General features: G+C 36.1%; 1 protein-coding gene across 1 annotated transcript; it reads left to right on the plus strand.

Moving 5' to 3' along the window:
• Nucleotides 1–374: 374 nt before the first annotated feature.
• LOC134528521 (probable pyruvate dehydrogenase E1 component subunit alpha, mitochondrial) lies at nucleotides 375–24551 on the plus strand. Its single transcript, XM_063362223.1, has 7 exons — nucleotides 375–569; nucleotides 5496–5564; nucleotides 8253–8426; nucleotides 10305–10523; nucleotides 14161–14409; nucleotides 17700–17948; nucleotides 18709–24551. Exons 1-7 carry the CDS (start codon nucleotides 519–521, stop codon nucleotides 18892–18894), a joined length of 1197 nt encoding a protein of 398 aa, XP_063218293.1. The 5' UTR covers nucleotides 375–518; the 3' UTR covers nucleotides 18895–24551.
• Nucleotides 24552–26098: the final 1547 nt, after the last annotated feature.

The raw sequence follows: 26098 nt of genomic DNA on the forward strand, positions 1-26098 counted from the left end.
ACTCAATACAGTGCCACTTATATACTAAAGAATAAAGTTTTAACATCATGCGTCGATTCCACAAACTAATATTAGAAGTATTGAGGATAGGGTAGTAAATACGTAGATTATTGTAGAGATTTGAAGAAGGTAATAAATAATAATTTTAAATTGTCCGCCACATTGGGAAGAGAAAATTGCCATTTGTAACCTGAAAACATTCTGGTTTGAAAACCTAAATTTTGCTTTTAAGAGAAACATTTTAATGTAGTTTTTATTATTAATAAAACTGCCTATGTTAAAAAAATTCCTAGATTATTTTCAAATAAATAGGTCTTCCTCAGCTATGCTTGCTTTAAATTATTAGTCAAGTTCTAATTTCTGTAGTAGTGACCTTTTATTTTAAAAGTAACTATGTCTATGACCTTAATGGCGATTTGACCTAGGCCGAAATTAGTAAGAAAAGTGAAGTAAATTGGAATTTTTTGAAATTTATAAATATTGAGAGCTTCTAATACTGACCTGACGTAAATACGAAAATGATTCCTAGATGTGTCAAGACTTTTTCATCAGGAAAAGCCCAGCGAAACGTTAGTGCACGCTTGAAGTTGGTTATCTTATTCATATGTTAAGGTTTTTGTTTTGTAATTTGGTAATTTTAATGATTTTGGATTTCATAGTGTCATTCATAATGATACGAAATCCACCACACTGTCAAATTTTCTGTTTTGGAGTAGGTTCAATTAATATTCTTTATATATCCTGTGTCTGTGTGCCACAGTTGTAAGCACTTTTAGAAAATTATTGGAGAATGCTCTTACCCAAGGTGATCAAGGTTTGATTTCTGCTTGTGTTTAACCCTTATTTTATGAGTGCAATATTTTGTGCAATTAGGGGTTAGTAACAGACTTTGCAGTGATCCCTTGAATGTTTTCTCATTTCGAATTTAATTGCATTTTGTCTCTACTAAAGCTATAAACTGGTAATTGTCTACTGTAGGGGCGCCATTCTTATTTTTTTTAAAAAAGGGGGGGGACTCTGAAAGTAATTTGGTCAGTTACTTATTTTATTTATAATTATATTATTAAGGCTGAGGGCGTACCGGTGTTACGATCTAAATTATTGGTGGAAACAGTGGGCGCCACCACGTGAGTGGGCACGTGGACCTGGCTTGATACTCTTGCTCAGGGCGTTACGTAGCCCGTGTGCGGCGAGATATTAGCCCTCCTGATATTTAATTCAGCACCTGTCCCTAACTGAGCCCGCTCTCAGCGTCGAGCACGCTTCTAATTAACCGCAGTGGGCTCTTAGGGCGTCCCACACGCCGCTGACTGGGTTAAGAACCCACGTTCCCCCCCCCCCCCCCCCCCCCGAACACAAAGACACGTGACTCAATTAAGTTGGTTTTATTTACTTACACTTTACACGCCCTCATACAATCCTTCCTTGATACTGTTAAGAAAACGCCAGAGGCACGAATCGGTTTAGTTGAGTAGGCGGACCCCACACGTGGTCGCCTCAAGCCTTTACTTAGAACACGGGTGGTTAAAAACTCCGGAGAGTACAGAAATCACTAATTAAACAGCCCCACCGACCGAGAGAGGCCCCGAGGATGAAGAGAAAACGATTTGAATTAACTAACTGAACAGAACTACTTATTGGTGAGACAACGGTGATGTCCTCGGGGTGTCTGCAGAGACGTCCGCTCTCGGCCGGCTGTAGAAGGAGACTGGGGTGAGACAAGGGCTTGCGGCAGGCAACATGGCGCCCTTCGCGCCGAACACAATTACCGTTACATCTCTGCGACTGCGTGCCCCGGGTTAATATTAAAAATAACATGAGCTCTTTATAAAAATTAGCATATACACATCCATGACCAGATCGTCTGTAATAATTACTTATGTGGTAAAATATAGTTTGAATAAAGTTATGTGTTGGTTCCATCGTCGCCCGCTAGGGAGCGTTCGTGGCCGTGCTTGCACCTACTTTATTACAAAAATATAACATATTAATAAAACAAAAGGCACTCACTTACTGAATCGTCGTGACACTATTTTAGGGCCGAAAAGAAAAGGTTACAATAATATTAATTATAAATAGGGGTGCGGCGCACTGCAGCTAAGCGCCCTCTTGCTGTAGTTCGTGGCGTGCAGTTTAAATCTCACACGACTACGTACGTTATGGTACAAATGCCGGGTAGGAAAGGTGTGTGAAAGGGAACGGAGGATGATCAGGCTCATGGGGCGAAGCCCCGGCTGACGTCAAGGCTTTTTCAAGATCTTAATGTGTAATTAACAATTTTATTTTGCCTGTGAGGTATTGTGGTTGACGCAATGATTGATTCCCGGTAAGTGCTGAATACTACTATTATAGGCCATGCAAAAAATGACATTTTTGCATTAAAAGATGGTGTAAAATTATTTTGACTATTACCTGTTTATTGAAATCAGTGGTGTAAATTGGCTTTGTGCTTTAATGGTGTAGCCGAGACTGTTTTTAACGACAGAAATCCCTGATACTGTTGTCACAGCCCTACTGTTTACTTGATACTAGCTTCAACATGATCCTTTGGTTTTCCATAAAGATCCTTAGGCATACAGTGTAGCTGAGACTGTTTTCTAAAGACATGGATGATTAATGAAAATATGTTACGGCCAGAGCCAAGCTTGTTTTTAGCCCGATCGGTTTTCCACCATACTTTTGCGTTATTACAGTGAAAAACCACAGGATCCTGTTGCAGCTAGTATCAAGTAAACAATAGGCTAGTAACCACAGGATCAGGGACACCTCTTGTTGAAAATTCTCGGCTCGCTATTAAAGGACAAAAAAAATTTGACACTATATGTACATTACAGGTGATACACTAATTTTACACTATCCTTTAACCCAAAAATACCATCAATCGTTTGCCATGATTCAAGCATGGCGTCAGCCAAGTCACCGCACGGGCAAATGTAAAATTGTTAATTGCATGTGAAGTTCTTGAAAATATCTGAATGCACCTCAATATTATAATTAGTAATAAAATAAGAAACTGAATGAATCCATTTTCGGGTGTTTGCCTTTTTTTTAGAGTGAACCCCTACAGTAGTCGATTACCTAGAAATGTCATGTTGATTTTTTTTTTGTACTGATAGGACGTTGTGGCATTTTAGAACGGAAAGAAAAAAAAATTGGAAAACATGGTTTCCACACACTACACACGTCCCTACATTTACCCCAAAAACATGGTTTCTTAATTCTACAGGTTTGTGAAAAATGACAGTCATTACAATACCTGTGTTTTCACACTGTCGCCACCAGTCATTGTTTACCTGTGATCATGGATCTCTTTGTTTAGCACAACTGTGGCCAACTACGGAGAATTAAAAATGCGCTAATTCTTCCATTTCATTTATTGAAGTTTATCCCTGGATCCAGAAGACTTGATCCTGATGGCATGATCCTGTTGGCTTGATCCTGTTGTACATGATGCTTGCTGTTTTAATTAAGTACGTTGGAAAATTCTGTACATAAAAAAATTGTCATATAATAATTAATTATGATTGTAAAATTATAAGGAATAAAAGGATTTTTCTTTTTCAAACTTAAATCATAATTCCTTCTTATTTCACAATTTTTATGCGCAGGATGTTCCGACTTATTGAACTAAAACAGCAAGCATTATGTACAACAGGATCATGCCATCAGGATCAAGCCTTCAGGATCCAGGGATAAACTTGGATACATGAAACACCAGCCATATCAAACACAGAATATACGACAGCACAACTACACAAACCAGTAGGAATTAAGAAACCTTCCTTTCAGTGTTAATTCAGGATTGTCTCAAGGATATGGAAAACATATATATTCCTATTTATCGCGGGTAAACAATGGGTGGTGGCAGCGTAAAAGCACATGTGTTGTAAATGTAAGATATAAAATTGTAATTTTTTCACAAACTAGTAGGAATTACGAAACCATTCCTTCGCAGTAAATTGAGGTACGTGTGTAGTGTTTGAAAACCATATTTTTATTTTTTCTTTCCATTCTAAGAAGTCAAAACGTCCAACAATGACTTTTTTTTTTCATGATTATTTTTCAAGGGCTTTGTCCTAAATTTAAACTCAATACTTCCTTGCATTTGTTCTACCACAAATATTTTTAACCTATGTTAATATAATATGGGTGTAAAAAATCGCTCAAGTCATGATAATCACAAAGATTGGTACACCTTTTTACTGAGTGAATATTGGTTCAAAATATTTGTGGCAGAACGACAAATAAAATGAAGGTATCAAGTTAAAATTGTATAATAAACGTAATGATGAAAAAACTTTAAAAAAATATATAAATAAATAAATAAAAAGCATTTGAGACCAAGCCATAACATTGACTGGTCAAATAACTGTTTTTTTTTTTTATTGGATGTGGTAAAGTATTAGTTAAATTATTTTCTGCCCTCATGCTATCAGTTTGGATCATGGTATCGAACGAGTAAAGATGTGGCAGAACGGATGGTGCCAGATTTCATGGATACGTCTATGGTAATTACAGTATTTTAATATTGATGTTCATTTAGGGTTGTTTATATATTTTTTTTTCCACAATGTTAAAATATTATCTTGTTTTAATTCATTATAATGTTCGGGGAACCACAGATATATGTAATTATAAACTTTTCTAGGAGCAAAAGTGGACTATTCATATTCAGATAAAGCTTAATGGCACAATGGTGAGACAGTTCGGCCACTCAGGGGAGGATCTGGGTACAAATTCTGCTTCAGTTGTCGTGATTGGTTGCCCCTTTTCCCCTGCTCATGTATTTTCCTTCCTTTCCTCTTGAAATACTACTTCAATTAATTTGACACCTGCCTAAAGCCAGAGTTAGTATATATTTATGAAGATTATTAAGTAACTGTACAGTGGATCATTTATTTTCTCAGTTGCTGATTTAGAAGCAGTGAAACTGTTTGGCTGTAAATGTGTTCCTTAATGTTTTTATAACATCAACTGTCATTTAAATTTAACTTTGTTGTGTGATAAAAAAACCTGTATCTTCGCCAGTTTGAATGATATAATAAGATAAGCAAATCAGGGTAATTTATATCTAAGTGGCTTAGGTTAATTGTAACTAAAGAGCTCAAAATTTTATGTAGACTTGAATTTTTGTATTACCGTGAAAGGGTTTTAATCTGCCATTCCATGGTTGGGCACATCTGTAATCCGGTACCGAACAAAGCCTCTCGTGTTTGTATTTATACGGGTGGCATTACTGTGCTGCCGGAGTGTTTACTTCGCTCAAGAGTCTGTTGTTATGGTTGGTTTTCATTTCAGTGAAGTGTTACCTGTTTTTCCAGCAGGTTACATTTTACATTTGGTGTTCCCGTTAAAACTGTATTTACGTTCGATAATAGGACAAAATTGCTAACCATAGCCCTGAACGTACCGGATTAAAAACCTGTCACACTAGTGCTCTTATTAATTTCAATATGTAATAGGAGTAATTTGTTCTTTTGGTATCTGATTTTCAGAAAGCTTTATTCTCTTTATTCTCATCTTCCAAGAGCAACTATGCGACAGAAGCTTCTTTTGAAACAAAGGTATGATTTTATATATTATATATTATTTATATATTTATATTCCAGTTTGGAACTTGTGGAAGAGGTGTTGTATATAATTTTGCTAATGGATTTTTTAATAATTATTTGGAAGAGATTAAAAATATGAGCTACTTTCATGATGACAGTTCCAGAGCAAAAAAATGGCCACAATTACATACTTACATGCATAACTCGCACATCTCAGAATTATGTGCGAGCACGCATAAAGTTAGATGTGAACACAGTGAATAAGAAAGATTTATTAAATGTTAGTTATCCATTTATCATTAGAATAACTTATTTGAAACCTCGGTTTTAATTAGTGGTGATCCTCAAAAGAATGAAATTTTCATTTCAAGTATTGAAGTGAGATATGTATGTTTTCCTGTGGTTTTTTACTTTCTGAGTTTAAGCTTAGGGTATTAACATTCTTGTAAAAATAGAGTGGACAAAGTTTCTTAAAAAAATTTGTTCTCACAGATTGCCTGATCACAATTCACATGAATGTTGGTTATCAGTATTTACACCTAAGGTCTTCGAGTCATTTCATTACCTATTTAAGTTTAATTTATTTTTACTTAGGTAAGTTGACTCAATTTAAAACTTTGGAGCAATACATAGCTAAATAATAAAATAGGTAACTTTACTATGTAATCTTATATTATTCTTGTACTTTTCAATTTGTCAGTTTCACATTATTTGTCTGCAGGCTAGTCTGCAAATATGTTATGTACAAACGATCATCATTGAATTATGGCTATTAAGTTTTAATTAATTAATTAATAATTTAATTAATTAAGTTGCAACCCTAACGGAAGGTGGAATTTGACAGTAAACAAACAAGTGACTCTTGATTGTGTTTGCTTGCGAACATTGTAACATTGCAGGACCCATCCTTCCAACTTTTCAATGATTATTTTGTGTCAAGAGTTTATAAACTTCCCAGGTGATGGTGCTTTAGTTTAATTGATACATATTTTATGGGTATTTAAATGTTTTATATTAATTTGTGAGATATTTTGTTATTTTACTATAAAAAATTGTTGAAATACTTTATTTCATATTTTTAATCTAGTGACCAGTTTGCATTTTGCAAACTTTTTTTTTTTGTTTATTTAATTTGAATTATATTTTTTCAGTTTTGTATTGTCACAAATAGAATCATTTGTAAGCTTTGGTATTTTTTCTAGGTTATTGGACAGTTTATTTTTTTTTCAGTGAAAGAAAGAAAGACATGTTGATGCCATGGTACCCAACTGGTAGACAGTATTCTATAACAGTGACTCTCTTTGCATGTTCTGTATGTGTTCTTATTATGGGAAACTTAATGCCTACGGTCTGGGCTATGACTTTTTTTTTTCAACCTTTAGATATTATTAAGAATTTTCAGACTGTAGGCATCTCCATGATTAAGCGCGAGTGAACCTGTGTCAAGGACATGTTTCTTTGGTAGCCGATGAAAGCGGGCCGACCACTGGGTTTTATCACGCGAAAATCATAATTTTTCTTTTGTCCGCAACATGGTCTCTCTTTTTTGGCATCTTGAAACATATTGTGTAATTTGATCCGAGACTCAAAACATTTTTTTAAGAGTGGTTTTTTGTACTGTTTCACATCCAATTGTAGGGGACAAACTGGTTTCGGGACAGCCTTGTACCAGGAAAATGACGTTTTAAAGTTTCTAATGATCGGAAATAAAAGAAGTTACGGCATTGCAATTTTACGTGCTGTTACTGCTTGGGCCTGAGTGTTGTGATTACTGACAGAGTTATTGATTTTAGATATTGCCTCACTGGTGTTGGCCACATGCTGTGTTCCCACTGCCTGTGGTCGTGTTCCTATTGCCATGAATGTGACTGCAATTTCTACTATTTAAATAGGTGTTTTTGGGGACAGGAATATGAATACATGATAGATGAATGGAGAGGATATCACTTACAGCTAAGTGACTTCAGAAACTATCTTGAATATAATTCAACATTACCATATAACTGAGGATGAGCCATACCACCCTGAATTCTGATGAGAATGATCTCTCCAAGGCACAAGAGAAGTCCATAGTCTGTGGTCGTGTTCACCTTGCTAGTAGCTACCTATGTTCTCATTGCCTGTGGTATTCTGATTTCATGTAGCCATGTCCCCATTGCCTGTGGCCATTTTCCCGTAGCCTATGGCCATGTTCGCATTGCCTGTGGCCATGTTCCCGTAGCCCGTGGTCATGTTCCTGTTGCCCGTGGTGATGTTCTCGTTTCCTGTGGCCATGTTCCCGTAGCCTGTGGCCATGTGTCCGTAGCCTGTGGCCATGTTCACAGTTTCCCGTGACCATGTTCCTGTTAATTGTGGCCATGTTCCCGTTGCCTGTGGCCATGTTCCCGTTGCCTGTGGCCATGTTTCCATTTCCTGTGACCATGTTTCCATTTCCTGTGACCATGTTTCCATTTCCTGTGACCATGTTCCCGTTGATTGTGGCCATGTTCTTGTTGCCTGTGGCCATTTTCCCATTTCCTGTGACCATGTTCCCATTGATTGTGGCCATGTACTCGTTGCCTGTGGACATGTTTCCATTTCCTGTAACCATGTTCCCGTTGATTGTGGCCATGTTCCCATTAATTTTGGCCATGTTCCCATTTGTGGCCATGTTCCCGTTGCCTTTGGCCATGTTCACATTGCCTGTGATGGTGTTCCCAGCCCTTCAAGCTGCACAAGCTGGACAGTGGTCCTTCAACGCAAGTGTCGGTGACCCGTGATGATGCACTGCAGTTCTACAAGCAGATGTACACCGTCAGGCGCATGGAGGCGTCAGCAGCCAACCTGTACAAGGAGAAGATAGTTCGAGGTTTCTGCCACCTGTACTCTGGGCAGGTGCGTCGCCTGGAAATAGTGTTTACCATGTGCCATGTCATAGCTGCTTTATTGAAGCTTCTTTTTTAGAAACATTATAAAATACTGTTGAGGTGTTCATATTGAACAAGTGGTTGCAGTGGTAGAAAATACTTTATACTTAACGTTAATCAGGACTCAGGTTTCAATCCAGGTTCAGCCAGTTTAATCGTGCTCTTAACTTACTCCCGCAGGGTGTTCAGCATCAGGGGAAAAACCTGGATTTAAGGGAATTTTAAATTTCTGCTAAAAATTCAAAGAATAGTCTTGAAAATGTTGTTAGGTTAGGGCATTTAAATAAACCAGCCATGTTAAGGCTTTTCTTGTATCACTATCCTATTAGATGTGCCATGCATATTGTCTTTTGGTTTCGGCTTCAGTTTCAATGCTGGTGTATCACATATTTTTCAATTCTATTATATTTTTCAGCACTTGAGGCTGAATACAATTTGATAGTGATTGTAAGTATGATGTAAGTAACAAATTATTGCATAATTTCCAGGATTTTTTGTTAAATGTGGTGTAATCATTATAAGTACGTATGTTGTGAATATGGCAGTTAAAGGTGTAGTGAAAAAAATTATATTGGTTGTTTTTTATGTAAATATTATTTTTGGTAAACGAAAAAATATAAAAGACCTAGAGATGTCAGGAATAAAATCAGGGAATTTTTTATGCTGAGTTTATTGCCACCCTTTCCAGTAAAATACTAGAATTTGTTTTTGTACCTGGGTCACAGCTGTTTCCTGTTATATATAAAAATGATGTATTATACAGTGTAGCAGAAAACAATTCCAATTTATTGATAAATCTTCTTAGCTTAAAAAATAGCACTTCTAAAAAAAATTGTATCAATTTTATTTTAATTTTTTGGTAACAATGATCAATCAAATTATTTCATTTGAACTATTGAATAGAATACCAAATTAATTACAAATATAAAATATTTTTTGAATACTTGCCAATCCCTAGTTTGCAGTAAAAAATTTTAAAAATGTATCTGAAACATAGGATTTTTTAAAGAAAAATTTGGAAGGAGAATTTTGAAAAAAATACATGTAACTTGTTTTATTTCACCAAGAACATCATCGGATTCAATTTTTTCTTCCAAGGAGACGTAAATGAAAGATGCTATCTTAGTTTCAACCGTTTTTGCCAACAAATTTTTTATAGAACTATTATTAAAAATGTTGCTTCTGTTTGAGCATAGCACATGATTTAATTAAATGCCTTATTATGATTTAATTAAATGCCTATAAATAAATCTGTTAATGTCTGGATTTAAAAAATTTCCTAAGGTCTGAACAACTAAAAAAGTAAACATTTTCCAATCTTTTTTCATTAGACTGTGGTACAAACTTCATGCTAAATGAATCACTTTTTTTGAATTTGATATTTAAAGGACTAGGTATGTATTTGTCATTAGTTAAATTTTGATTGAAAATTCAGATTAGTGTCATTATTTTAATTGCTTCGTGGTATATTAACTTGAATTCCATTGTTATGTGGTGCATATTGACCATGCTTTTCTGCGTTATTTAGGTTTTTATCACAATTCACCGTGCAATCTTGTTACCTGTTCATCACATGCCACATATTGTGTTTGTTGGTCAATGTACAGTACGTGGATTAGCTTTCGAAAACGATACCTGGAACTTGAAAAGGGTGGAGGACAGAGAGAGAGAGGGAGAGAGAGTGTGTGTGTGTGTCTCTCTCTCTCTCTCTCTCTAATTCCCCCCCCCCCCCCCCCCCCCCCCTCTTCACTGGCCTTAAAGGTTTGACCCAACGAAAGACCTGACGAGTAGCCCGGTACTGAACTCGCAAGGCGGGGACTGGAGCCGTGCCCTGCGGTGCTGGCAGGAGGCGGTGGCGGTCGGCATCAAGGCGGCGCTGCGCGCGCACGACAGCGTCATCACGGCGTACCGCGCGCACGGCTGGACGCACCTCATGGGCATGGACGTGCAGGGCGTGCTGTCCGAGCTGACGGGCCGGCAGTCCGGCTGCGCGAGGGGCAAGGGGGGCTCCATGCACATGTACGCCAAGAACTTCTACGGCGGGAACGGCATCGTCGGGGCGCAGGTAATAATGCCCTCCGCTTGTGTGGGAGGAAACATGCTGGATGATCTCGTCGGGGAAGATTTACATTAATTTTGGGCACTTGTAGTAACGAAAAAGGTATTTAATTAGGGTCGTGCCTAGTCAGGGGTGTGTTTGTGTCGGTGAGGCGGGATGATAAGCGCGACGCTCGCTGGTGCTTCTAGCGCGGTGTCTCCTCTGGACTGGCGCGCAGTCTTCTCGTTGTCACAGGACAACTGTGAGATTTGAGAGGTGACCACAATATTATATGGCGGAGAAATGAGTTACAGCAATTTTTCTGTTTTTTCGAAAAGCCTTCTCCATTCCTACCCTTTGTTCGTATAGTGATTATTAACGAACTCAACCGTGTTTTTTCATGTTTATATTTTAGGTATCACTTTGGAAGTGATTTGTGAATGATTACTGCAGTTATCGTGTCCACTAAAATGTGATACACACACACACTCTCACTCACTCACTCACTCACTCACTCTCACAAACACTCTCTCACTCACACACACACATACACTCACACACACACATACACTCACACACACACATACACTCACACTTGGAGTTGACGATGGTTTTTGGGGTCTATGGACCATGAAACTAAAAACTATCTAAAAAAAATTCCGGTAGTTCCACCATGGTAATGGTTACAATAGTTGTATTACTTCAAAATCTACCTAAATCACATATACGCATACATGACTTCAGCATTTGATGGATTTAAGCAGTTACAGGACAAACTACACAATGTCCTAATTTCTTAGAATTTATCATGAACTATTTTATTATTTGTTTCAACTGTTTTTCTCTTCCCCAACTATTTATATAATAGTCAACTCTTACATTTTCCTTTTTTCACTAAATCTGTTCCACTGCGGTTTAACTCATAATTTGAAGGGTTTTTGATTTTTCCAATTATTAAAACTTGCTGTGTGTAATCTTAAAACATCTGAATACACTTCTGTGAATATCCACAAGACATAAAACTATATTTTTAAAGTGCTCTATGACTAGAATATTCAGTGGCTAGGGATAAGATATAATGGTTTTATTTTTAGAACAAATTTCATTTTTAAAACAGAATATTTCAGTTCTATAGTTTTTATTCATTTAAAGAAGTGTGTTATTTAAAAAAGTTCGGAACTAAAATATTTCTTAATATTGATTTCACCAAAGTAATATTTTGTTTGAAACCATAGTAAAATCATTAGTAATGTAATAAGCATGTCTATAACTAGGGTTGTGCGAATGTTCGGTATACCGATACCGAAATCGAAATTTTGCTACTTTCATTTTCGATTTCGGTAAGAATTTCATCTGTCGAAGTTCGTTTTTAGCGAAATATTTCGAGCCAAACGAAAGTTCAATAGCTTACCGAAGTTCGTTTGTTCTAGTTGAAAAAGAAATCGTAATTTAATAAAAATGTACAGTATAATACCGGTACAATAACATTTCTTATTATAAAGTATATTTCACTTAACGAATTTTTTTTAAGTCCCCGCCAAAAATCGTATCTTCGCCATGCAAAACGGTTTCAGTTTAAAGTATCATTTTCACTATAACGTATAAATTCTACTAGTAGCGTGGCATTACTACACCAAAATTTACTTAAACTGGTAAATAAATTTCCAGCTAAATGATTAATGTAGTGGAACAAAGATACACACATACCACCGCAACGTATTTTCTAACCTCTAAATTCTCAAAACAAAGTTAACAAACAGTTGCGCGCACAACCATAGATTATACCGTACGTAGTATGCGACGTGAGCAACACAACACCATTCGATACATCGAAAGACGGAGGTTTGAGAGAAGTATTAATATTTAGACAAAAGTGTTACGCTACGCTAAAAATACTGTTTGATGTCTGTGCCGGGATTGTTTATTGTTATTGTTGAGTTTATTTTCAGGTTACGTTATTTAGACACCGCATTGTATTTGTGCTACGATATGAATGATCCTGGAGATAAAAAGAAACGAAAGCAATTCACGCTTAAGGAAAAAGTGGATATACTCAGAGAACTAGACACGGGGAAAAAAGCAAGTCGCAGTTGCGAATACATATGGCATTGCGGCTCTCCTGTAGCTATTTTTTTTATATATTTTTTTCTCTTTGTAAAGATATGTATGCATGTTTCAGTGCTAAGTACAAAAACTTGAGGTACCTGTAAGTACTTAGCACTGAGATTCTACTGTAATGTCTTTATATGATTTGCTTGTTATTACTAATAATGTAATAACATATGCAAATCATATAAAGACATTAATTAGAAAAAAGATTTCCATTAAGATTAATTTACGTGGTGATGAAAAAAACTCACGTTAATGAAAATACGGTAAAATCATAATTTGAACAAACATGGCAGATAAAGTAAACAAAATTCAACCGTGATTACAGTAGGTCTAGGTATCAAAACAAAATCATGCAATATTTGAAAAATTACCTGATTCATTTGCTTTCAAACAGTAGTGTAGGTACTATATTCGTAAAACATACATTCCAGAACTGTTAGTACACTATTTAGTATTTACCGTATACACATAAACAAAGAACGTACCTACTTTTATTCGCGCACAGCCAAACAAAAACATTGTCGTCTGCTTTATTTAAATTTTACATACTCTGACTGGCATATATAATCCTCATAATATACAGCCAATTAGACAAAAAGGTCAACAAGTCACTGCATGTAATGACCACTTGGCAGCAACCATTTGTTATGTTTTGACCATGTCCCTTGCCTAGTTTACAGCTTCCTGAGCTAGCCATGTGTGACAGTGGTGCAAGATGGCGGCCGTTCCGCAGTATTCACGTATTTTTTCATCAGTACCATGCACGTGATAAATATATTATCATAGACTGCGACATTACGACTGTAAAGGAAATAGTCTGTGCGCTGAAAGATCTGGATTGATTCTTGAAATTTACGAGTGACATGGGGCTGTGTTGTGTGGTCTAGGGCGGATGTTGATTTTATTAAATAGTAATATTTATATATACATCAAAAGGTACCAAAATGATTTATGTAATAGAATTTATTACTGAAGAGCAAATTTTGGGGCACTTTTTTTCTTTGTTAATTAAAAAATTTCGCTTAACTTTCGTTAAGAATATATTTATCTCATAGAAAAATTCATTTTCGTTTCACTTTCGCGAAACTTGATAAATTTTCTTTCACTTTCATTTCGTGTGGATAAAGTCACTTTCGCACATCCCTATCTATAACACAACTACTCAGAAAAATATAAATAAATCAGCAAATTTTTGTTGTTCGAACATGTGCCAGCATTAATTAAAAAATGTGTTACAAATGTAAGAGATCCAAAATCAAACAATATAATATTAATTTTTTTCCAATCCATGTACATCATACATTCTAGTATGAAATTCACGCTAAAGAAATGACATTTAATGAATTTGCAATGTTAAAAGATTAAATTTTTATAATTTGAGTGAATTTTTGTCAAATAGCTGATTGATTTAATGTTTTTAGTTACATTTCAGTGGTAAATGGTGTATTAACATGCTGTTGTATTGATGTGCTTGTGTTTGATCGCAACTCACCTTGTGATCTTGCCCCCTGCGGTGGCGTGCTCGGAGAGAAGTTTGCGTGCGTGCCTGCAGGTGCCGCTGGGCGTGGGGATAGCCTTCGCCGCCAAGTACAAGGGCACGGACGGCGTGTGCGTGGCGCTGTACGGCGACGGGGCGGCCAACCAGGGCCAGATCTTCGAGGTGTACAACATGGCGAAGCTGTGGGACGTGCCGTGCATCTTCGTGTGCGAGAACAACGGGTACGGCATGGGCACGAGCGTGGACCGCGCCTCCGCCAGCACCGCGTACTACACCCGGGGCGACTACGTGCCCGGGATTTGGGTGAGTGCTGGGAGTCTCGTTGACGGCCGGGTCATCAGAGAGAGACGGAGCACGGTACAAGACTGGGGCGGGAACTGATCCAGGGTCTGGAGTGAGTAGTGGTGTGTGGGTTCTACGTTTCCCCCGGATGACAAACATATGTGGACTGTATCGAGAAGGTTTTAACCGACGATGCAACATAAATTACACGATAGCATCAGCCCGCACCATTGCGATTTACCGCCATCACGCCTAATAACGAAGACTGTTTTTTTTTTTTTGTTTCTCACCGCAGGGATGCCACTCTCACGGTTTATGGGACGCCAACCCTTGCAGTGTTCCAAACATGGTGCCAACTGTAAAAAGCTGGGGCACAGGTGATTTAAACTGTGTCCATCACTTTGGCCCGGTACAAGTGCCACAAAGTCAACTCACAACACAGTTTTATATACAAGAGTTCACGCTAAGTACCAAACAGTTCTGGTTCTTAAAAATCAGTTCCCGGTTTCAGTTTTCAGACCTCAGTTTTAGGTGAACCTCCACACAATTTCAAGTCACACCAAAGATAGTAGCACAGTTGTTTCTCATGTCACTAGATGCAATTATATATATATAAAAAAAATATTTGATCCCAAACTCATACCTTACAACAAAATGTTTTTGAGAGAAGCTAATTTGGATATTTTTTTAATAAATATTTAATAAAAGCGAGTAGACATTTTTATTCATTAAATAATGGTCGGATATCCGTAGAAGCAGTGAAACACAAACACATTTACATTTTTATGTTGCCATTGTCACACACGTAACCCCATAATAAAGCTATGCGTAGTCGTGAATAAACACAAACAATATTAACGTTAAAAAACATAGAACAGTACAAGACTATTGTGCAAGCACATTCTGCAGCAATGATCACGGCCGAACTGACAGTTTGCGACACAAAAAAAAATGTAGGTGCGTCACTTTTTCAAGTCTGAACAGGCTCGCCAACCACGGAGACTAGGTCGGATATGAGGTTTTATACTGAATTTAATAACATAAGTTTATATTAGGGTTGTGCGAATGTTCGGTATACCGATACCGAAATCGAAATTTTGCTACTTTCATTTTCGATTTCGGTAAGAATTTCATCTGTCGAAGTTCGTTTTTAGCGAAATATTTCGAGCCAAACGAAAGTTCAATAGCTTACCGAAGTTCGTTTGTTCTAGTTGAAAAAGAAATCATAATTTAATAAAAATGTACAGTATAATACCGGTACAATAACGTTCCTTATTATAAAGTATATTTCACTTAACAAATTTTTTTTAAGTCCCCGTCAAAAATCGTATCTTCGCCATGCAAAACGGTTTCAGTTTAGTTTAAAGTATCATTTTCACTATAACGTATAAATTCTACTAGTAGCGTGGCATTACTACACCAAAATTTACTTAAACTGGTAAATAAATTTCCAGCTAAATGATTAATGTAGTAGAACAAAGATACACAAATACCAACGCAACGTATTTTCTAACCTCTAAATTCTCAAAACAAAGTTAACAAACAGTTGCGCGCACAACCATAGATTATACCGTACGTAGTATGCGACGTGAGCAACACAACACCATTCGATACATCGAAAGACGGAGGTTTGAGAGAAGTATTAATTATTTAGACAAAAGTGTTACGCTACGCTAAAAATACTGTTTGATGTCTGTGCCGAGATTGTTTATTGTTATTGTTGAGTTTATTTTCAGGTTACGTTATTTAAACACCGCATTGTATTTGTGCTACAATATGAATGATCCTGGAGATAAAAATAAATGAAAGCAATTCACGCTTAAGGAAAAAGTGGATATACTCAGAGAACTAGACACGGGGAAAAAAGCAAGTCGCAGTTGCGAATACATATGGCATTGCGGCTCTCCTGTAGCTATTTTTTTATATATTTTTTTCTCTTTGTAAAGATATGTATGCATGTTTCAGTGCTAAGTACAAAAACTTGAGGTACCTGTAAGTACTTAGCACTGAGATTCTACTGTAATGTCTTTATATGATTTGCTTGTTATTACTAATAATGTAATAACATATGCAAATCATATAAAGACATTAATTAGAAAAAAGATTTCCATTAAGATTAATTTACGTGGTGATGAAAAAAACTCACGTTAATGAAAATACGGTAAAATCATAATTTGAACAAACATGGCAGATAAAGTAAACAAAATTCAACCGTGATTACAGTAGGCCTAGGTATCAAAACAAAATCATGCAATATTTGAAAAATTACCTGATTCATTTGCTTTCAAACAGTAGTGTAGGTACTATATTCGTAAAACATACATTCCAGAACTGTTAGTACACTATTTAGTATTTACCGTATACACACAAACAAAGAACGTACTTACTTTTATTCGCGCACAGCCAAACAAAAACATTGTCGTCTGCTTTATTTAAATTTTACATACTCTGACTGGCATATAAAATCCTCATAATATACAGCCAATTAGACAAAAAGGTCAACAAGTCACTGCATGTAATGACCACTTGGCAGCAACCATTTGTCATGTTTTGTTTTGACCATGTCCATTGCCTAGTTTACAGCTTCCTGAGCTAGCCATGTGTGACAGTGGTGCAAGATGGCGGCCGTTCCGCAGTATTCACGTATTTTTTCATCAGTACCATGCACGTGATAAATATATTATCATAGACTGCGACATTACGACTGTAAAGGAAATAGTCTGTGCGCTGAAAGATCTGGATTGATTCTTGAAATTTACGAGTGACATGGGGCTGTGTTGTGTGGTCTAGGGCGGATGTTGATTTTATTAAATAGTAATATTTATATATACATCAAAAGGTACCAAAATGATTTATGTAATAGAATTTATTACTGAAGAGCAAATTTTGGGGCACTTTTTTTCTTTGTTAATTAAAAAATTTCGCTTAACTTTCGTTAAGAATATATTTATCTCATAGAAAAATTCATTTTCGTTTCACTTTCGCGAAACTTGATAAATTTTCTTTCACTTTCATTTCGTGTGGATAAAGTCACTTTCGCACATCCCTAGTTTATATGTATTTATGACTTGTTTTAAAGAAATCATCAAAAACAATTAAACACAACCTACATATAGAAATGTCCGAGTTGCTTCAGCCAAAACGTTACCTAAGTTTCTACTTTTAAAGGGGTTGGAGTGGTATAAGTTTGCTATTACCCGAGATTTTATTTAAGTGTGGCAGTTGGAGATAAGTTGCGGTGGTAGTGCTAGTCGTCGTCCCCAGTCGTCCACGAGGTCCCGGCCACGGCCGTGTCGGGTGTGCCGCGCCAGGTGGACGGGATGGACGTGCTGGCGATGCGCGAGGCGGCGCGCCACGCCGTGCAGCACTGCGCCGAGGGCAGGGGCCCCATCGTGCTGGAGGCGGTGACGTACCGCTACAGCGGCCACTCCATGTCCGACCCGGGCACGTCGTACCGCACGCGCGAGGAGGTGCAGGAGGTGAGGCAGACGCGGGACCCCATCACCTCCTTCAAGGACAAGCTGCTGGGCGCGGAGCTGGCCACCGCCGACGAGCTCAAGGTGCGTTCTTCTCTCTCTCTCTCTTTCAGAAAATATTAATTAATTTTACCTGGGCATTTAAAAAATTCTCGAATTAGTTACGAGTTTGACAGCCAAAGAAACATGAAGTGAATTCTTGTGATAGAAATGCAAACCACATCATGAAGTAGCCAGTGGCATTGCAGTTGAACATAAAAAAGTTTCAGTTCTTAACTAATTAAATTCTCCTTGTTTGTACAACCCTAAAATGTTGAAAATGTAACTTTGGCAGCTGATTATGCAAAAAAGTATGCGCTGTATATGTTCCCACCGTTGGAGCCTTGTGCTGTTGGTGTGGCATGTAACAAATCAAATAAATAAATAAATAAATAAATTTTTCATGTCGTGAAAGTTAAACAATTGAAAACGACTACAAGTTTATCTGCAATTACTGTAAATATAAAATCTTTACCTGAAATGAGAGGCACCTGCTTAACTTTTAAAACAATTGTTATTTTGAATAATAAAGTTTTGAATAATAAAATGAATGTTCTACGATCCTCAAAACTTTCCAAACATTTATCACGTTTTCCGGATAAATTATTTTATGAATTACGTACATAACCTCTTTATTGTCAAATATGTTCTGTTCCATTAGGATTTGCTGAGACGGAGTTGAACACCATTTCCGTTTTCTTTGGGTGCAATTCAGATTGGCTCATTCCGCCAAGCATCCCATATATTTAAGAACCAGTTCTACGTATAAAATTGTATAAAGTCTCGCGTCGTGTGTGACTTGCAGGCGCTGGAAGCGGAAATCCGCCAGGTGGTGGACGAGGCGACGAAGAAGGCGAAGGCGGACAAGGAAATCGGGGCGGAGGAGCTGTTCTGCGACGTGTACGCGGACTGCAAGGAGCCGCACCTCCGCGGAGTCCTGCCGTGGCAGCGCCACCCCCACAAGTCCCTGGGACAGGCCCAGAACCTGTGAGGAGGTCCCGCGGCCGGCGAGACAGACACACACTCGGCGTAGTGTCGGGGCGCCCTTGTCGGGACGTAGCGAGGAGAGACATTGTTGCACTGTTAACCTCCCCCCCCGCAGCGGGTTCATTGTAATTGCTTAGTGGGTTCTCGTCAGGCAACGGGAACGACTTCTGTGTTGCATTTTATTTGTAGATAACGCAAGCTATGGAAAGCAATCGAGTTTTCGTTTGGGAAACCTTTTTGAGACAGCACACAAAAAAATAAATTTTATGGTGTAGCCAAGCATCAGGTGCAGCAATTTCACAGACATTTAGTAATATTTTGAATTTGCAGTGGGATTATCACAGTTTTTTTTTTCCTGTATTATTAATTAATTTATTTAAATTAAGAGAAGTTGCCAATACTCAGTACTCTTTGCCATAACAATATACTATGTAATAATATAGTTTAACTGTTATGACTATCTGATGACTTGAAAACCATTGTGTTTCACACACTTAGTTTTTTTCAATGCCAAATCGGAGTTTGTCCGAAAACTGTTCAAAAACATTTTTTGGTGCAATCAAAACTGTTGGCCTTGCACTATCACTTATGTGGAAACCACTCACTACACGAGTGAGTGACCACAACCTCAACACCCAGTGCGAGTAGCAGCTACGTGTCTTGAAAACAAATTTAACTTAAATAAATTGTTCAGAAGTCAACACGTAGTCATAGGCTTGTTCTCACATAAAAGAGATGTCCTAAAACTAAAGGTTTTTTAAGAAACACTAAATGTTGATGAAGTCGTAAAAAAAAAGGCGGTAAGCAGTTGTTATTCAATAATGTTTAAACAGTGTAAATCTGGTTCAGACCAATTCAGCGATGAATAGCTTCGTAACATGGGGAACTATTACGATATAAATATCCAATCTGTTACACTTAAAACGTGGACATCCACTAAATTATTTAATAAATATCTACAAATACTATTTGTAAAAAAATATGTAAAATGATAAATACAAAAAATATACTTTGGACATGCTGCTAAAAGAAATGTTACCTAAAATTTACTAAAAACCAAATTAATTAAAAGTTCATTTCCTGTAGTTACAGTCCAAATTGTAGAAAATTCTCTCTTCTATTGATAAGCCAAATGTCAGATGAATGTACGTAAAATGATTATAAAAAAAAGTTAACTAGTTCAGTTTAATTTTAAAGGATTCCACAAACAGTTAAGACAGTTTTTAAAAATAAGAGTGTGTGTAAAATTCATCAACTCTATTTCCTGTAAACATATCCTTCACAAAGTAATGGGTCGCATGCAAAGTAAGTCGAGACCTAGACGGGCTTCACTTAATGGAAAGGTATTTTCTAACGTGGCAGAAGAGCTCAAAATTACCATGAAAAACAAAGTAGTTGCCCAGACTCGTAAGGAGGCTAATGCTGCCATGTTGACGTAACTTACTCGGTGTCCTCGTTGCTCACGTTCAAAATGTTTGCTACCAAAGCACGAGCACACACACAGTTCTGTGTGCAGTCCTGCACATGAAACGGGGGCCCTATGTAGTCATGACGCGGCACGTACTTGTAGCCCACGTTTTTTTTTTTTTTAGTTCCGTGCACTTAGTTTTCTGCACGCACACACCCGTCTGCTTGCCTAACTGGACAAACACACACACCGCTCACTCCACACGAACAACAGATCTCTCGTGACGTCACTCGCGTACCAGCCGTGTCTCCTACGGCACTCGGTCAAATCACTCATACGTAAATGTAAAAGTAAACCAGAAGAAAAGTATCGTGCCCTACCTAAATTTTATGTAGCATTTAAATTTAAATTTATATTTACTAAAAGTTCAACAGATAATATTTATAATAATGTTTGCAGGCTTTCACTGCCATTGTCTGAAGTAGCTTGGCTTCTGGGTTGTAGCCCTGTCCTTGGCGAATAATTCACAGACGTTTCGGTCGACATTGCAGTCGCCATCATCAGGGAGCAGTTACCCTACAGTACCTTCAGTAGATAACTGCTCCCTGATGATGGCGACTGCAATGTTGACCGAAACGTCGGTGAATTATTTTCCAAGGACACTGCTACAACCCAGAAGCCAAGCTACTTCAGATATATTTATATACAAAACATTATCAATTACAAAATAGTTCACAGTTTACCAACTTCACAACACTAAAATCATATAACTTAATTTTAAAAGTTAAAAACTAAAATAATTATTGCTAAACCGTACATAGTAAATTACAATTAAAATTATTAAATTACTTAAATTAAAACGAATAAATAATAAATAAAAAAATATGCTATTTAAAATTTGAATGCAATTACAGGCCACTGGGCACTTGTGACCAGGGTCACTATTATGTTTGAAAATTTGTAATTTTCTGAAACACAGCAGTTGGAGTATTTGCAAACCTTGAACAATTAATTTTGGCAGAAGCTACAGATATATAGAAGGGAATTGCAAACAAATAAGAAGAAGGTTTGCAAGGTATAATTGTAGATATTTCTCTGCAATTTTCTGGCCAACAGTTTTGATTTTCGGTCCACTTCAGAAAAAAGTACTAGGTTCACATCTCATACTTAATATAACTTAGTGAGTAAGCAGTACATTCAGCATGAAATTTCTGCCTTAAATACATCAACTTTTTGTCTATTGAGTATTGTGTATTTCAATTTATTTTTCATTACATTAAAATTGGTTATATTCTAATTACATTTACAGTTTGGAACTGTTCACTAAATTTTATGTATTTTTTCATTAATCTCTGAGTAGATTTATTGTTTAGTATATACATAGTTAAATTTACTTTTAAAATCAAAAATCAAAATTAAATTGAAAATGAAAACTTTGCTAATCTGCAAGAGATGTGCCATACCTTAAAAAAAAATGTTGAATGGAAATTTGGATGTTGTAAATACATATTTTAAAATTCTTTTGTACAGCTGAATACTGTAAGTAATTTGTTTCATGTGAGCAGGTTCAACATCAGTTGACATCTTACATATTTATATGTTATTCACATGATATGTTATTTATTGTGACGTGTGCATGAGTTATAATTTCCATGTTGGTTCTACATTTATTTCTGTTCCCTGAGAAGAATTTTTTAAAATTAAAAACAGAATTACAGTATTATTTGAATTAGTGTTAATTTTATTTCAGTAGCAACATCAGTGGAAGTAAGTTATGGGGAGTAGTAATTGTTGGTGTACTATAGTAGAAGCGGTGTATATTAATTTGTGGTGAACCCTCTTTAATGGATTTCTTTGTAAAGGACGTTGGCTTCTTACCAGAAAAAAATATCTAGTCTCTTTTGTTTACTTACATAAAGTTTAATGGCTGTACCAGTGACAGCTCTTTATGTCATAGTTCGCAATACACACATTTATTGATGCCTAGTTCACAACTAAATTCTGCATGACAATTGTGTCGAAACTTTCTCAGGCTTACCGCCCTTCAAGCAGGCTTGCCAAATGTAGCTGAAAACAGTCTAAAAATACTTATTCATCAGAAAAAGGTAAAAGTTATTAAACACTTGAATAGGAAGCTACCTAGTGTAAACATTATTGCTGTTTGGATTGAATTGTTTGAACAGAGAGAATAAAATTAAATAACAATTTAATTTTTTTTCTTTTGGGCCATTTCTTTTTCATACCTTTTTTTTTTCTTTCAGGAAAATGTCTTGAGTGACATTACCAATAGGTGAGCCAATAAATAGCATTTTCTGTTGGGAAGTCACTCGCTCATTTCAAGTGTGGGTTTCCCTTCGTATTACCTAATGTAATGTCTGCGAAGGAGGTCTACACTCTGAATAGTCTTTGCCTCTATTGCGGAATTCTTAGTCTTGCAATTAAAGAATAAGAAAATAAAATATATTTTTCTTGAACAGTGTATTAGGCCTGTGTGAAGCTTCAACTAAGTGAAAAAATGGAAGATCTTTTTAATATTTTATTTGATTTCGCCAGGAAATGTGCTATTCGTTTTTTTAGAAGCTTTGTTGCAAAGCTATAAAACATTGGAAGATTGAGATTTGCTCATGAAAATATTTAGTTTTTTTTTTCTTATTGTTTTGCTGGAATAAAGTTGGTTGCTAAATAATCAAAGGAAGGCTTTTATGAATGATGGTTTATATAAATCCCAATCGGTTAATCAGTTGAAACATTGTCAACGTTTAGCGATTAAATTTTTTTACTTCAATCGTTTATTATTTAAAATAATTGTAATTCATCTTTGCCGAGAACAATATTCGTAATTTGATACGACTTCACGAATATTTTAATCGTTTGATTTGATATTCGTTTCGCATAAAAAAACTAGTATTAGCTCAGGCCTACAGTGTATGTTCAGAATTTTTTTTTGTACTGGTTTGAAGGGCGTATTGACATTGTCACCATTCCTTGTCATGATTTGTGAAAGCTGTCAAGATAAACACGGCTCGCGGCTCGCGACTCGCTATCGGGACACCAGGGGGAAGGTGCATTGTTTGCCCGTTTGAAAAAAATAATACGTACTTTGCCAGGTTTGCTTCCTCATAATGATCTGCCGTTAATTGTTTTCCTTCTACTCGTATTTTACGAGACTGCACGCCCTGATATACAGTAAACTTCAACCCAGCGCGCTCTGGACCACAGCTATGCCTGATTAGTGATTTTGCCGGATTATCGAACACCAACGTGCGTTTTTTTAAAGTAAGTGCCAAAGAAAAAAAATATACAGTATGGCGATATTTAAAACAAGTTTTATAAATTTATCTATAGCAAGAAAAGTACCCAAGAGTTAAAGAAAAGCATCTGATATTGTGGAAAAAAAAAATATTGTTCTACAAACTCCTCAATCCACCCGAAAAAATCTGAACGGGATTGGCTCTGTCTGCTGGGTTACAGAGTATGCCAGATCAAACAGCACTGTTTGCAATTTTTTCGTACACTCGGAAACTGACTACTTGCAAACACAAAACAATACAATAAGCAACACTACTGCATCGTTTTATTTGTGTAGGATGTACTTGAAGCCTACAAATGTGTCGGTCTTTTACGTAGCTATTCAACAATAATGGTTTCAATGCCTACGTAAATCAGCAACAGTTGACATATTATTTCACAAAAAAAAATTTAGAGAGGGTTCACTATCCCGTTCTAAGTTGCTGTTTGAGTGGAATATGTTCTGCATTGTTCTTGTAGTTTTTGGACATCATTTAGAAGATTTTGTTTTATGGAAAGTGGTTTTTCTGATACTGATTATACAATGCATTTATTAAAATTGCTATGTTTGTCAATATAAGTAATTTTTCTGCCAAGCAGAAGATATTGTGGTATGCACCTTTTTTTTAATTATTAATGCAAAATTAATTTATAACTAAAGCTGTATTAAAAAATTTAATCATTTAAAAAAAATAATTTCTGCCATGTATTTTTTTAAAATCTGTATGTTACTTTTTAAAATCTTAAACTTTAAATAACTCAGTTTTTAATTTGTAACTCATTAAATGTAGGTTTACGAGAAAAAGTGCATTAAATTATAAAACCATCTGTTTTCAAAATTGACTTAACACTGAGAGTGGAAACGAGTATGTGTCGAGCTAGTCAAAATTTTCAACGTGTCCTTCATTGTACAGAGTTGTTTGTTAGTGCTATCAAGTCGTGCATTAAAGTTGGTTGACTTAAAATTGTTATTTTTTGGTCTGCTGTTGGAAATAAGGTGAACAAAATTTTCTGAATAAGTTTCATTACACCACTTCGCATACCAAGAAAAAAAAAATTAATGGAATGCATTTAGACATATAGTAAATTTGACTCATTTTATGAAGTAGTATTTTCTAACTTTTCTGTAACCATTGTTAAATGCCTATTAGGTTAATTTAACATAAGTGATTGCATCAAAGAAATTCTTTAGCAATGACATACACTAACTCTGCTGTAGTTTATCAAAAAAAAAAAAAAAAAATATCAGAAAACTTTAACTAAACTAGTGATTCAAAATAGTTTTGTGTGTAGTGAGCTTGCAGCTATTCAATTGAATGTAATTGTGTAGGCTATACAGTAGTATTTAACACCAAATGAAAACCACAGTATTCATCCATCAGATAAGCATATAGTGCTGTAGTCAAGGCAGCTAGTCGTCATAGTTCACCAAATGTGTGCATTTGTTTTCTTGTTGGTGTAGTTGCCAAAGAAGGGCGCTTGAAAGCATTCAATTGTTTCTTCATTTCTATTTTGGCAATCGATTCCACGTATCATTGTTAGCATTGGCAAGAGCCTAGTGACCTTTAGGCATCTGCGAAGCTTCACAATTCCCAGTTTGAACTGAAGCAGTTTATACTTTTGACTTAAAAAAAAAATTAAAAACTGATAAGAAGGAATGTTTATTATTATTATTTATTATATATTATATAATCCTTCGTTTACTAGAGTTGGTACGAATACAAACTGCCAGAATTACAATTGGGTCCTTACAAGATCCAGTTTATATAAGAACGTGCCTTGAGACCGATTAAAATACATAGTAGATAAAATTCAAACATTTAAATTTGACACCTTTATGAACCTTTTGGTAAGAGCGGTGCAAGGATTGGTTTTATATAACTAGCTATGCATCCGAACACTGCTGTCTGCCACAGAAATGAATGCATGATACAGCAAAGTTGAAAGAGAAAAATATATTATTTTCAGTAAAGTAACTATAATAAAGTAAAACAGTGTAAATGGTTTAGCGTGCTTCTGATGGTGACTATTGTTGCTGGAGCTAAGTGTGATACAGATAAGACTACGATTACTGATTCCATTAATAATTAGTACTGTGTATTTTCAGCAATTAAATAAAAAAAATCAGGTGTGTCAACCATAAATGAAAGTTATGTATATAAGTTACTAATTAATATTTATTTTATTTAGTGTAATTTTTACTAATTTTTTATATATATATATATATATATATATATATATTATTTTTTAAGTTGTAAAATTTTACTAAAATTTTTTGTAAATCCCAGTTGAAAATACTATTGATATTTTTTAGAAAAATTAATAATTAAACACACACAGTTTGATTTGTTCTAGGAAATACATGCTTTATCAAATTTCCAAGCAACATCTCGCACAGCGAATGTTAAGGTTCTCCACGTTTTAAGCTAGATGTTCGTGCAGGCGTGAACTGTACATCAACAGTGGACTCGGGAGACAGCTTGTCTGTCATCCCTCGCTGTCGATTGAACTG

The sequence above is a fragment of the Bacillus rossius genome, chromosome 1 (assembly GCF_032445375.1).
Source record: "Bacillus rossius redtenbacheri isolate Brsri chromosome 1, Brsri_v3, whole genome shotgun sequence".
Classification (NCBI taxonomy): domain Eukaryota; kingdom Metazoa; phylum Arthropoda; class Insecta; order Phasmatodea; family Bacillidae; genus Bacillus; species Bacillus rossius.